General features: G+C 34.9%; 3 protein-coding genes across 3 annotated transcripts; 2 read left to right on the top strand and 1 right to left on the bottom strand.

Moving 5' to 3' along the window:
* Positions 1-3,666: 3,666 nt before the first annotated feature.
* LOC108852783 (WAT1-related protein At4g30420) lies at positions 3,667-5,524 on the top strand. The gene is made up of 7 exons (XM_018626266.2): positions 3,667-3,955; positions 4,047-4,115; positions 4,214-4,330; positions 4,418-4,658; positions 4,756-4,914; positions 4,995-5,146; positions 5,235-5,524. The coding sequence occupies exons 1-7, from the start codon at positions 3,777-3,779 to the stop codon at positions 5,422-5,424; spliced, it is 1,107 nt and encodes a 368-aa protein (XP_018481768.2). The 5' UTR covers positions 3,667-3,776; the 3' UTR covers positions 5,425-5,524.
* Positions 5,525-8,266: 2,742 nt separating this feature from the next.
* LOC108849965 (WAT1-related protein At4g30420-like) lies at positions 8,267-10,779 on the top strand. The gene is made up of 7 exons (XM_056996585.1): positions 8,267-8,472; positions 8,575-8,643; positions 8,758-8,874; positions 8,969-9,209; positions 9,295-9,453; positions 10,007-10,158; positions 10,232-10,779. Exons 1-7 carry the CDS (start codon positions 8,294-8,296, stop codon positions 10,413-10,415), a joined length of 1,101 nt encoding a protein of 366 aa, XP_056852565.1. The 5' UTR covers positions 8,267-8,293; the 3' UTR covers positions 10,416-10,779.
* Positions 10,780-11,251: 472 nt separating this feature from the next.
* LOC130501760 (UDP-glucuronate 4-epimerase 1-like) lies at positions 11,252-12,869 on the bottom strand. Its single transcript, XM_056996584.1, has one exon. The coding sequence runs from the start codon at positions 12,707-12,709 to the stop codon at positions 11,420-11,422; it is 1,290 nt and encodes a 429-aa protein (XP_056852564.1). The 5' UTR covers positions 12,710-12,869; the 3' UTR covers positions 11,252-11,419.
* Positions 12,870-13,859: the final 990 nt, after the last annotated feature.

Below are 13,859 nucleotides of genomic sequence, written 5' to 3'. Positions count from 1 at the left end.
AAGCAATCATATTATTTAACTCTAAATTTTGATTTTTAAAGTTTCATTACTAAAACATACTAATACCTAAAAAAAAGTTTACCTCACGTTTGAGATTTAAATGTTAAAGAATGTAAAATATTATAAGTTTTGGTTCTTCATAATTTCTGTAGATTAAGTCCTGCATCCATTTTTATATACTTACGCCAGCTAATCCGTCCATCATAACCCATAGGTTATATATCAAAGACAGCGGATTTTAAATACAATTTTCTAGTTAACGAGCTTGAACAGAATTCAAAGCTGACAACTGTAACAGATTCTGAATTTTAATTCACATAAATAAATAATTTATTAGTGAGTGATTAATGATATCGATCAATAGTTTTACATAGTTGGGACTAATTAAGGATCTGATAATAGTTACATACATAAAAAGAAATTTTCAAAAATATATGCTGTACATAATTGTTGAACATGAATGTCACACAATGGATGACAATGAAACTGATAGATGTACAGTCAGTACATAATTTAATTTGCCGTTCTATAAAAAATATAATTTGTTTCTCCAACAAGTTATGGATCGCCTGGTAATGCGCGAATTCTTATCTAAATAATGGATATCCGTAGTCAGGGGGAATTTTCCACAATCATTCTCTTACTCTCTGCATCCACCATCCCATGTCTTCACCATCTATATCTGATTCTGATTCTGATTCTAATTCATTTGACTAATATTGTCGTTACCCAAATATTTATGAAAATGTTCCGTGTCCTTAATATTCCTTTGCATATAAATATCATATTCAAAAATCAAAATATTGAAGGACGGCTCTAGTTTTACATTCATAAACCGGGTTACTATTAGATGTTGAAGTACATAAACCTGGTTGACTTTTGTGGTTTTAGTACATAAACCAGGTTATCGGAGATTATTATCTATTATGCATCGTTTAAAGTTTACTTTTAAACTAAAAATCTTTATCTGGATACCAAGGTCATAAAAAGTTTGCTTTTGGGCTAAAAATCATTTTCGTTGTCGTTGGCAGAAGTTTCAGAAGTTCCAGTGAATACAGTCGAATCTTGATTTTGCTGAGACTTAAGTCGTGCCCTCCTGAGTTCTAGTGTTGTTATGGGAGGGGCTTGAACTGTTAGCCTCGGTCTAAGGACATATATGTGCCTCTTCACTCAACATTTCCCCGGGAAAGAAATAAAGTTACCGGTTGATAGCTAAAAAACGCGTAAAATTTATAATACACGAGTATAGGGTACCATTATTTGGCGAGGATCCGAGTATTTTAGATTGAGTATATTTACCGATCAACTTTTCTTTTCAATAATTTATTATTTATTATTATTTGATGTACTATTTACAATCTCCATTGTTATATCATATTCATATATACATAGGTTGGCCATGTGTCGTATCATGAGTTCATTCAATAAAGGATATGTGTGTTTGGGATTGAGTTTAAGAGTTACTGCGTGGGAAATCAGTATCAATCTCTATCAGCCATGTGAAATCATTTGAGGTCAAAAGAATTGACGAATGGTGAGTGGATTATGATACTCCACTATACGAATCTACGACACAGACACAGTATATAATAGGATAATGTAAATCAACACACATAATCTCCTTCCAATGATATGTTTGTCCCCTTAAATCAAGGGAAGACTAATACGTGGCTTCTACTCTTCCAAAGACAAAAGTAAAACATTCTCCCTCCCTAATAATTACTTAAAGAAATACTTAAATTAGTTTTTTTTTTAACTTGATTTATCGGAGAAGTTAGCGATCAAAATTTGAGAAAAACGCCACTGTAATTTGTATATGGTATGTAATCATCTATATATGAATTAGTGTACTGAAACATATATGAATGTTACATGGGTCGTAGCCGAACAAACAAAGCAACATACAACGTGTTTTAAAACAAGTTTCCAGAGCACAATAACACAGTTAAAAAATCAACTATGATTCCTTGTTTTCATTGAATTTTGAGTAATTGTCACTGCAATATGTATATATATACATATGATATGTATGAACTGGTGTATTGAAATATATGAATATTTTAGGCCATCAGCAATAGTGGTTTTTAGTGTGTTTCTCAAATTAAAAATAAAAAAGAAATGACAAATAGCTGTAATTTTACACTTGCCAGTTGATAATTTTTTTAAACCATTTGTCATTTGTACAATGACTACTATCTTTTAATTATTAAAATAATAGCTTGAGAGACCCACTTGACTACTAATTTATCATTTGTCATTTGGACAATGACTACTAACGTGTGGATGCTCTTATTACAATGTTCGTAGCCGAACAAACAGGTGAAACCTGTTTAAAACAAGGTTCTAGCGCAGGCCGTTATAATACAATGGGAAAACATCAATCTTTTTTTTTATTCTAATTTGGTAATCGTTGTCGATCGACATTGAAGAAGTGGTGTGTCAATGCGAAGCTTCTCACGTTAATGGAAGCCAAGAAATGGTTGACTTTAGGTCATTTTTGGCCGCTTCGTAGTTGGTAAATTGTGTTAGAATATCTTGGATTGAAAATAGGGACTATTCAACACTTGTAAAAATGTTTTTTTCCTTTTAATTGTCAAATTCATTTTTGGATCATGATTAATTGATTATTCACAAGTTAAATTGAGTGAGATATTATTAGCTTCGATCCTTTATGTGTCAATTTAATCTTAGTTTGTTGATCTGCTACAGTTTTTTTTGTTTGTTTGTTTGTTTGTTTGTAATATTACATATTTTTATCGTCTGAGAGAAACGATCTAAGCATGTAATCAAATGTATATCTAGAAGAGAAGTCAACTACATTACACATTGGCATGACGCAGACTATATATAAATAAAGGGTTCCATGGTACAATCGGATCATGCCATGCATATAACCTTCAAATTATATATGGGCCTAGTTGAGTTATTGCTTCCATGTGCTAACTTTGTTAGTGATCAAGGCTACAGACCTTACAACCGTTTTTCTTCAGTTTTCATATTGTGAACTTCAATATGATTGCATGTGAGAAGGTTCTATATATGAGAGAAGTCGTTGCTAATACAAGTAACCATTATTTAGTTTTGATTTTTATTTCATAAAAATAGTCGTATAGCAATCAAACAATGTACGAATTTAAGATCAGGATGAAATTCAAAATCCTCCCGATTAGCTTAACAACTTTACATATATTTTTGCGATCAATTTAATTAGGAGAAACATAAATGTCTAGTTATATGAGGTCGTAGGTCAAATTGAATTGGTATTAGTGTCGTGTTTCAGGACATTCACCAAGTCGAGAATTTCCTCTTCTAAATAATTTAACTGTCAGTTGGACTTGGACGGCATATATTTGCGACGATAAAGATTGTATTTACACGTTATCGTAGTTCACATTCTGTATCCGTGAGAAGCAGACATTATTACTAGACATTTTAAATAAGTGCCTCCATTTGACACGAAATCAAACAAAACTATACTAGTATTTAAAAATTGACTCATTCGTCTACAACAATGAATATATAAAATAAATCCTCGTTGTTAGCGAGAGAATAAACAATTAAACTAGCAAAAAAAAAAATTTAAACCACACATGTGAATTTCATATAAATTTGAGAATAGTTTGTAAATGCTACAAAATGTTAGCTAGCTGGGATTACCTTCATCAAAGTTAATATTACTATACACTACTACTATAAGAACGTACATAAACAAATAAAGAGGGGAGAGCCAGAGAGAGAAAAAGAGCAAGAGCGAAAGAAAGAGAAAAAGATAGGAGATGGGGAATGTAGAGGATTACAAGCCGGTGATTGCCATGTTGGGACTGCAAATGTGTTATGCAGGAGTGACTCTTACCTCAGAAGCTACTTTGGTTAATGGATTAAGTCCTCGGGTTTTTATCCTATATAGGCAAGCCTTTGCAACCATTTTCATCTTCCCATTTATCCTCATCTCAAGGTACTTAAAGTCATATCCCTCTCTCTGAATATATGTAAATGAATTTGTGACTAGTTCTTGCTAATTCCTATATATGTGTGTGTTATTGTAGGGGAAGATCGAAGATATCTAATTTGGATCGAAGAAGCTTTTCTTTAATATTCATGGCCTCGCTTATAGGGTAAGTGTATACGTACACATAAGAGATTGTTTGTGCTTTATTTCTTTAGACCCCTAAGTTGATGAATCTTGGACTATTTTTCCTTGTTGTTGTTGCAGCATTACCCTGTATCAAAATCTGTATTTTGAAGGTATTTACTTAGCTTCATCGTCAATGGGAAGTGCCATGGCCAACATGATCCCTGCATTCACCTTCGTAGTCTCATTTCTCGCCGGGTATATACATAATATTACATTTATGCATCTCTCTTTATACGAAAAATTGCCAAAATTCAGGTGTAACTAATTACCGCTGATCTTTAGATACGAAAAGGTGAATTTTCGAAATATCAGAGGCTTAGCGAAGATATTAGGGACGGTAACATGTGTAGTAGGAGCCGTCTCCATGGCTCTGATTCGTGGACCAAAGATTCTCAACGCGGAATTTTCTTTACCGATAGCGAAATCGTTACTAGGAGATAGTAAGGACCAGAACCTATGGCTGTTTGGTTGTTTATTGGTGTTCGTAAGCGCTCTTTGCTGGTCTTTTTCGCTCATTATTCAGGTAAACTTCATTAAACATGAACGATCATTACTTTTTTTTTTTTGGTAACGTTTCTTGTTTTACAAGAAAGTTAAACTCTGTTTCAACAATACTCTAGGTTCCAATCTCGGCCTATTACCCAGACCACCTCTCATTATCAGCGTGGCTGTGTTTATTCAGCACGATACAATGTGCAATCATCACTTTCTTTCTCGAGAAAGACCCAAACGCTTGGATTCTCCATTCTTACTCCGAGTTAGCGACGTGTCTCTACGCTGTATGCACATAAATGACTCGGTTGAATTTTTGATTTTTTTAAGCAGACATAAACCCTAATTTTTAAAATATGATTGTTAGGGAGTTGTAACGTCAGCGCTTTCTACTACGGTCCAAGCTTGGGTAATATCTCAAAGAGGCCCTTTGTTCTCAGCAATGTTTAGCCCTCTCGCTACTGTCATTGTCACAATCTTGGCTTCTATATTACTTAAAGAAGAGATGTACACCGGAGGGTAAAATTTAAACTTTCCTTGATATAATAGTGTGCTGCAATTCATAAACATTATATTTATTATATCTGTTTTGATTCCTTTTTCTTAGTTTAATCGGAGGATTATTTGTGATCATGGGACTTTACATGGTGCTCTGGGGTAAAGCAAAAGATGTTGATGTCATGATAATTCAAGACCAGATAGACAATAATAAGAACTCAGAAGTGAAGATTCAAATTGAAGAGCCTTCAGACACAGAAAACTGTAACAAAAATCTGGAGAAACCCCTTCTGTCATAAAACAAATCAACAGAAGAATTCCAAACACAACAACAGTTAAAACGAATTCATGATCTCTTGCTTCTTCTGTTTCTTAAATTTTGAAATATATTTGTTGTAATAAACGTAAATTTAGTTATGAATTTCATAGAATATCTAAGTCTAGCTTCAATAATAACAAACTTTAATGTGATCCATCTCGTCCTAGCAATAAGCATTAAATTAACTCGTGAGCACTATCCCAAGACCACCTCTAAGATCTACGTTTAATTTAACCTTGGAAAATATATAATTAAGGTGTAAAATGGTGCCAGCTTAATGTTCAAAAAAAAAAATGGTGCCAGCTGATAGAAACGTTAGAAGATGCCATAATATAATAATGGTGCCAACTTAGAACACCCTGCGTTGAAAAATAGAGACGCAGTTTATTTTGGGTGCTGGTTACTACTCTTCCTCTTACCTCTGTATCACAATAGGGAAATTTTAAGGTTTTTGCACATCCATCAAAGAATTACATATTTTTATTCAATATTTCTAGTTTGTCTAAAAATATCGATAACTACGGTTAATTTAACCAATAAAAATTCATACTGAAAAATACAAATGGTCAAAATATCAAATTATATTCTATTTACATAGAAATTTAAGTATAGTTAGTTCACTAATTAATGATCAACTATATAATAAATTAATATAATAATTGTTCGTTGCAAAAAAATTACTTCTCAAATAATAGTATAGATTAACGTTTTCTAAACATAATCTTATAGTAATCAAGCAATGTATATTTGACTTTAAGATCAGGCTGAAATTCAAAATCCACTATACCAGATTAGATTAATAATGGGATAATTTGCAAAATACCCTATTTAAGATTTGAAATTTGAAAAATGCATTTTCTATTTTTTTTTTGTTGAAAAATACACTTCTTTAATTATAAAATTACTTGTCTATCCAAGATATTTCAGTAATTAATATATTAATTTGAAATTAATATAAAAATTCGTAATTAATAAAAAATATCATTAAAATCATTTTGTTTAAGATAAATATGTGTGTTGAGATAAATATGTTATTTTATCATTTTAATTTTATAATAAAAAAGATAAATATGTGAATGATTTGTTTTGACTTTATCATGAAGTTTATACATATTTCCCTTTATTTTATTTTCTTAACCTATATAAACAAGAAAGGATTAGTTACGTTGTTAAAAAAACAAATTAAGTTTACAAATTTTCATCTTCTTTGGAATTGCTATCTATCTGAACCAAGTAAGTTCTAATATTTTGTTTTCACATATGTGTATATTTTTGATGTTTACGGTTTCCATTGGACCAATTATTTTGATGTTTACCATTCCCATAAGACAATTATTGAGTGTCGTTATGTGTAGTTTAGTTTTGTGTCGTGTATGCATGGGTTAGTTATAGTGATTATAATGCATGTGCTTGTTCTTCTTGTACCTTTGAATATGATGTGTCGTGTATGTGTAGTTACAGTGATTATTATGCATGGATTTGTTCTTGTTTTTTATGTGTGATGAGAATTCTATAAATTTGTTTAAGCTAATGATTTGATTCAATATCTTACAATTTCTTTTATTTATGATGTTTATATAGAGATGGAGTATAAAGTTCAAAAGGAAAGTAACCGAAAAAGAAAGGCAGAATAAAAACATACCAACAGTTTAAATGAGAAAAAAATTATATTATTTATCATGATCAAACTAACTATTAGATCTATGCAACTTATTGAAATCACTTAAATCCAATCTGATTACATGACTAATGATACTTATAAATGAGCATTAAAAAGACTGATGATCCAATCCATGATCAAACTAATTGTTAAATCCAACCTGACAATATGATTAATTCATACTCAAACCTAGACTCCATTAAATCAATCCAGTTTTAAAAACGCTATTGTGAACACAACACACACCGCTCTTTTAGGAAAGTTCATCAGTCAAGCAACAAACCTCTCTTAGATGAGAGATGAGAGGAAGAATCTGTGAAAGGAAAAAAAAATACAGAGATGGAGAAGAACAAGAAGGAAGGAGACGAGAGAGTAGAAGACGCCGTCTTGTTTATTTATTTTTTAAACAGTAAAATGTTTAAAATATATTTTGTAGATTGTGTAACGATTTTATTTTTTTGAAAAAATATATCTAAATTATAGAAATACTAGGAATGGGCAATTATGTAAATTTATATATATAAAAGTATATTTTTCCAAAATCTTAAATAAAGGTGTAATTTTTAAATTATTTTCTTATGGGAGTGTATTTTTCCGAATTTCCCCTTAATAATAACTTTACACATTTTTTTGTTTCAAGTTAATTAGGAGAAACACAAATTGAAAGCTATATTAGGTAATAGGTAAAATTGAATTGATATTATTATATCGTTCTTCAGTTAATTCACCAAATTTAACAAGACGAGGTTGGGAAGAATTATACTTCATTGATCTTCTAAATAATCGAGCGGCGGGCCAGGTATCTGCGACGATAACAATTGTGTTTAAATGTTATCTTAGTTCATATTTTAGATTCGTAGAAGCAGATATTATTCTTAGACAGTACTAAATAAGTGCCTGCATTTTGCACGACTTCAACAATTGATCAAACAAAAAATATAATTAACAAAAAGATAGTGATAACTCATGGACTCATTCGTATACGATGATGAATATATAAAATATGTCGTCGTTTCTAACAAGAGGATAAAGAATGAAACTGACAAAAAACATATTAATTTTCTAAAATATACTACTGTTCACAACATAAACATATAAGAGAGAGAGAGAGAGAGAGAGAGAGAGAGAGAGAGAGAGAGAGAGAGAGAGAGAGAGAGAGAGAGAGAGAGAGAGAGAGAGAGAGAGAGAGATGGGGAATGTAGAAGAGTACAAGCCGGTAATGGCGATGATGGGGTTGCAACTGTGTTACGCAGGAGTGACTCTTTCTGCAAGAGCTACTCTGGTTAATGGAACAAGCCCTCGGGTCTTTATCCTCTACAGGCAAGTCTTTGCAACCATCTTCATCTTCCCATTTCTCTACTTCTCAAGGTAATTAAAGTCATATCCCTCTTTCTCTCTCTATATATATATGGATATTAATTTGTACCTAGTTCTTGCTAATTCGTGTGTGTGTGTGTGTGTGGATTGTAGGAGAAGATCAAAGATATCTTATTTGGATCTAAAGAGCTTTTCTTTAATATTCATGGCCTCGCTTCTAGGGTAAGAGTGTATATGTATATTAGTATATATAAAAGATTTGTTCGTGCTTATTTTAAGACCTCTAAGTTTGATGAATCTTGAACTATTTTTCCTTGTTTTTTGTTGTTGTTGCAGCATTACGATGAATCAAAATCTGTATTGTGAAGGTATTTACTTAGCTTCATCGTCAACGGGAAGTGCCATGTGTAACATCATTCCTGCACTAACCTTCCTAATCTCATATCTCGCCGGGTACATACATAAATAACATTTATACATCTCCTATTATATGGAAAATTGGGGAAATAAGATTCATGTGTAACAAATTACTGCTGCTGCTCTTTAGATACGAGACGGTGAATATCCGAAACATCAGAGGTTTAGCGAAGATATCAGGGACAGTCCTATGTGTAGTAGGAGCAATCTCCATGACTTTGCTTCGTGGACCAAAGATTCTTAACTCGGAATCTACTTTACCGTTAGAAAATTCGTTACTAGGAGATGTTACGGACCAGAACATGTGGCTGATTGGTTGTTTGTGTGTGTTCGCTAGCACTCTTTGCTATTCTTTGTGGCTAACATTTCAGGTAAACTTCATTGAACTGCAAAGACTGTTACTCTTTTGGTGACGTTTCTTGCTTTACAAGAAATCTTTGTTTCAACATACCCTAGGTTCCAGTCTCTGCTTATTACCCAGACCACCTCTCTTTATCAGCGTGGATGTGTTTATTCGGCACGATACAGTGTGCAGTCGTCACTTTCTTCTTTGAGAAAGACCCAAACGCTTGGATTCTCCATTCTTACTCGGAGTTAGCGACTTGTCTCTACGCTGTATGCACATATAACACTTATATTTCATTTCTCTTTTTAGCAGTAGAATAATCAAAATATTAACATAAACCTTAATATTGAAATGCGATTGTTAGGGAGTTGTATCGTCAACCTGTAGGTGTGTGCTCTACCAGTGGTGGATGATATCTTGTTTCGGCAATCTATCTCTCCGATGATATTAACACCTAGAAGGAAAAGCGGGTGCGGTGTATTGGGAGTGAAGGTCATGGGCTCCGGTTTGTCACGGTGAGGCATGTTCCTGATGGGGCCGGTGAGACGCGCACTAGTTCCGGCGTAGGTTCTCCCGGCGGTAGTGATGAAGCGGACAAGTAACACGTGGTGTCGGAGAGACGGTTGAATAGAAGTGACGGCGTATTGACGTGTCGGCTTAGATTCTAGGGTTTATGTCTGATGGGCTTTGGGCTTTGGATGCTCTTTGTGTCATCCTTGTTATTTGGGCTTTGGGTTGTAAGTCGTTGGGCTTTGGAATTGATGTATGGGATTAGTCCCTCCTCTCTTTTATTAATAAAATATTGATGGAAAAAAAAAAAAGGGAGTTGTATCGTCAGCGCTTGCTTTTACGGTCCAAGCATGGGTTATATCTAAGAGAGGCCCTTTGTTCTCAGCAATGTTTAACCCTCTATGTACAGTCATTGTCACAATCTTGGCTTCTCTGATCCTTCAAGAAGAGATGTTCACCGGAAGGTAAAGTAATATTTCTTTCATATAAGATTACTAAATACAATCTGTAAACATCAATCTTTCTATATTTTTTTAGCTTAATCGGAGGAATATTTGTAATCATGGGACTTTACATTGTGCTCTGGGGTAAAGCTGAAGATGTCATGATAAATCAAGAACAGAGAGACAATACGAATAACTCAGATGTGAAAATTCAAATCGAAGATTCTTCAAGCACATTAAACTGTAACGGAGATCTGAAGAATCCACTACTGTCCTAACAGAAATCAACAGAAGAAATCCAAATACAGCAACAATTAAACTAATTCAAGCTTTATTTCTTCTTCAGTTTCTCAAACTCTGATATATGTTTGCTCTAATAAATGTAAACTGATATATGAATACATAGTCCAAGTCTAGCTTCAATAATAACAAACTATCACCCTTTTTCATCAAAAGTTTTGTATCGTTTTTGATCAAATACCCATATACATTAATCACTTTTTATTTCTTATCATTCTTAAAGTATGTATTACTTTTCAGCCAATGACCCACGATATATAATCCATAGTATAAGTATAACACGTTTGATTGAAAAAAAAAACAAAGATTTGTTTGAAACTTTGTGAGTCTTGTTCCTGAAATATATTACTTAAGAAATGCTATAACTTTAACAAACTTTAGAACAAAAATCAAAAACTACTTCCTATCCCCCACAAACAAGGCTCTTCTTTACCAGTACCTTTCAGATACACAAAATGATGAATATGGTTTATTGTACTCGTTAGTGTCGGCAGATAAGATAACGTGACATGAGTACTTCACAGCTGGACCATCAGTACGATTACGACTGAAAAATTAAATTCCCACATCGAATCCAACGGTTACCGTACAGCTCAGGTCTTCTTTCACCTTTATACACAAGTCTCGTGGACCCAACACACCACTAAAAGCCCACTTTCTCTGCTGTCTCATAGCCTCCCCAGCTGTCCGATATTCCAATTTTATTTTATTTTAAATATTTTTCCCACGAATATCAAACGATTTTATACGACCGTAAATCCCGTAATCAACACCTTTTTGGCAGGAAATATTTGCTAAGAAGTAAGATCAAATATAATTAAGAAAATAGATTTGATTCGGTGTCCTTTTTTTCTTTGCTTGTCTTAAGAGCAAAGAATATTTAGATTTTCTTCTATTATCCTAGTAATAAACATCTCTCCCCCAAAACGAAAATAAACAACAATAACCGAGTGTAAAAATAATATAAAATAAAATTTCACCGTTATTGCTCAAGCTTGGCTTTAGTATTGTACCCGTAATAAGAAAGATACCATCTAACGAACTTCTTCAAACCGGTTTCCAAATCGGTTGTCGGTTTATACCCGAACTCTCTCCGGGCGGAGCTGATATTAGCGTGCGTGAACGGAACGTCGCCGTTTCCAGGCATCTCCACGAAGTTCCTCTTCGCCTTCACCTTGAGATGCTTCTCCAATATATCCACCAAGATGGGAACCGTAACCGGAGACGTGTTCCCCAGGTTAAAGATCCGGTACGGTGCGGCTCCACGTTTTTTCCCACCCGACCCGGTGCTTTTACCCGAGGAGTCAAGAGATCCTAAACAGCCTTTGACTATGTCGTCGATGAAAGTAAAATCCCGGGCCAAATCGACCCGGTTTTTACCCCGGTATATCGTGATCGGTTTACCTTGGAGAATATTCCGCGTGAATGAGAAGTAAGCCATGTCCGGTCTACCCCAGGGGCCGTAAACCGTGAAGAATCTTAAACCGGTAATGGCAAGACCGTAAATATGATTATAAGTGTGGGTGATTTCCTCACCGGCTTTCTTGGTCGCCGCGTAAAGACTCGCGGGCTGATCTGTTCTGTCCGATTCCGAGAAAGGAGCCTTCTCGTTGAGACCGTAAACGGAACTAGACGAAGCCCACACGATCGCCGGCTGAGGGTTAGCCGCCTTGCAAGTCTCGAGGAGGTTGACCAGCCCCGCGATGTTGCTGTGAACATACGACTGAGGATTCTCCAGCGCGTATCGAACCCCGGCCTGAGCCGCGAGGTGCATCACGTGAGTGAAGGCGACCACGTCGAAGAGCTTGGAGAGGAGCTTGGCGTCGTTGAGGTCTCCCTCCACGACGAAGATCCCACGGGAGGAGAGGAGGGACATCCTCGCGCGTTTCAGGGAAGGGTCGTAGTAGTTGTTGAAGTTGTCGAGGCCCACGACGCCGTCGCCGCGTTTCCTCAGGGCGAGGGACACGTGGCTGCCGACGAAACCGGTGGCGCCGGTGACGAGGACGGAGATGCCGCCGGAGCGGTGGATCTGAGCGGAGGTTCGCACCTGTTTCTCCCACTGGATGCCGCCCCAGGAGGCGGTGAGGTAGCGGCTGCCGGAGTCGACGAAGCTCTGGAAACTCAGGTAGGAGGCGGTGAGGGCGATGAGGAAGAGAGCCCAGAGGAACATGGTGCTTGTTGATGCGAAGCAGCGGTTTAGCTGTCGGTTTGACCGGTCGATCTTGAACTTACCCGGGGTTGATGGAAACAGCTCATCTTCTATGGAAGGCATGATTGAAACTCTTTACAAGATTTTTTTTAGTTTTCTTCCTAAATATTATCCAGAAAATTTTATAGAAATGAAAATAAAAATGGTGAATTTAGGAGAAAGAAGACAGATGCAGATTTTTGGTTTTGGTTATTTTCCAAAAAGCATCTGCTAAGGAGAAGAGGGAGACGCGGAGAAGTATATATATACAGAAGGCGAAGGGGACAAGGAGACGCGTTAATTCTGAGTTTGACAGATTGGCTTTTGTCTTAACTCCTAATTATTTGTTTACAGGTAAAAGAAAAAAAAACTAAATCCATAATAGTTTTATTTACAACATCTAAATTTTAAATATACCATTAGTTAACTTAATTTACAACATCCAAATTTAAGATTTACAATCAGGCTATTTAATTTACAATACCTTCCTTTTTTTTTATCAAAATTTACAACACCTTCCAACACTTCATTTTATTATAAAAACCTTTGCAAATTTGGACAGTAACTCATCAGTTTCACTCATTCAACAATTACACATGTTATCTAATCCCAATCAACATTATTTAAAGATATTGAAAACAAGAACGTGCGACCGACTTACAACTAATGTTGTCTAAACTTCAAAAAGATCAAATGCTTAGGTCAACATGTGTGGTTTGTTTTTGGATTATCTGATACATCACTCCGGTTCGCAAGGCGTGGTATGTGCATGAAAGTATATATTATCTTTAATCCAAATTCGCATATCAGCAAAAAAAAACTTTATCAGTCACCTAATAGTTACAATTGAATAAACATATCAAAATCGTATGTCTAGAGTCAACGATCTCACCCTAAACGAGATCAAACGAAGTAGGATGAATCAACTTGACACCATCCTGTTGATTTTCCAAGCAGTCATCTATCACATCTAGAGAGAGCGTAACTCTAGACGACATCAGGGCAAATGGATGACTACAGATCAATTGCATAAAGTTATAGACACAGCGATGAAGAACAAAATTGTCTCAATGAATTATGGGCCGCAGCACAAGCACGCGGGATTACTGCAACGCTGGTTTCAGTTCACAAGCTAAACTAGTTTTTGGATTCTTACTCTATTTCTTTTTTCTTTCTTTCCTTCTTTCCATAGTATAATCCTCATTTCTTGATTCTTTTGTAAATGTATTCTTTT

Source organism: Raphanus sativus, unplaced genomic scaffold (assembly GCF_000801105.2).
Source record: "Raphanus sativus cultivar WK10039 unplaced genomic scaffold, ASM80110v3 Scaffold0278, whole genome shotgun sequence".
Classification (NCBI taxonomy): domain Eukaryota; kingdom Viridiplantae; phylum Streptophyta; class Magnoliopsida; order Brassicales; family Brassicaceae; genus Raphanus; species Raphanus sativus.
Note: the sequence above shows the minus strand (reverse complement) of the source record. Positions and strands in the feature narration are given on the sequence as shown.

Coding starts and splice junctions, on each gene's coding strand:
- LOC108852783 (XM_018626266.2), top strand. CDS start 3,777: ATGGGGAATGTAGAGGATTACAAGCCGGTGATTGCCATGTTGGGACTG. Junction 3,956..4,046: donor CCATTTATCCTCATCTCAAG/GTACTTAAAGTC, acceptor GTGTTATTGTAG/GGGAAGATCGAAGATATCTA. Junction 4,659..4,755: donor CTTTTTCGCTCATTATTCAG/GTAAACTTCATT, acceptor ACAATACTCTAG/GTTCCAATCTCGGCCTATTA.
- LOC108849965 (XM_056996585.1), top strand. CDS start 8,294: ATGGGGAATGTAGAAGAGTACAAGCCGGTAATGGCGATGATGGGGTTG. Junction 8,644..8,757: donor TTCATGGCCTCGCTTCTAGG/GTAAGAGTGTAT, acceptor TTGTTGTTGCAG/CATTACGATGAATCAAAATC. Junction 10,159..10,231: donor GAAGAGATGTTCACCGGAAG/GTAAAGTAATAT, acceptor ATATTTTTTTAG/CTTAATCGGAGGAATATTTG.
- LOC130501760 (XM_056996584.1), bottom strand. CDS start 12,709: ATGCCTTCCATAGAAGATGAGCTGTTTCCATCAACCCCGGGTAAGTTC.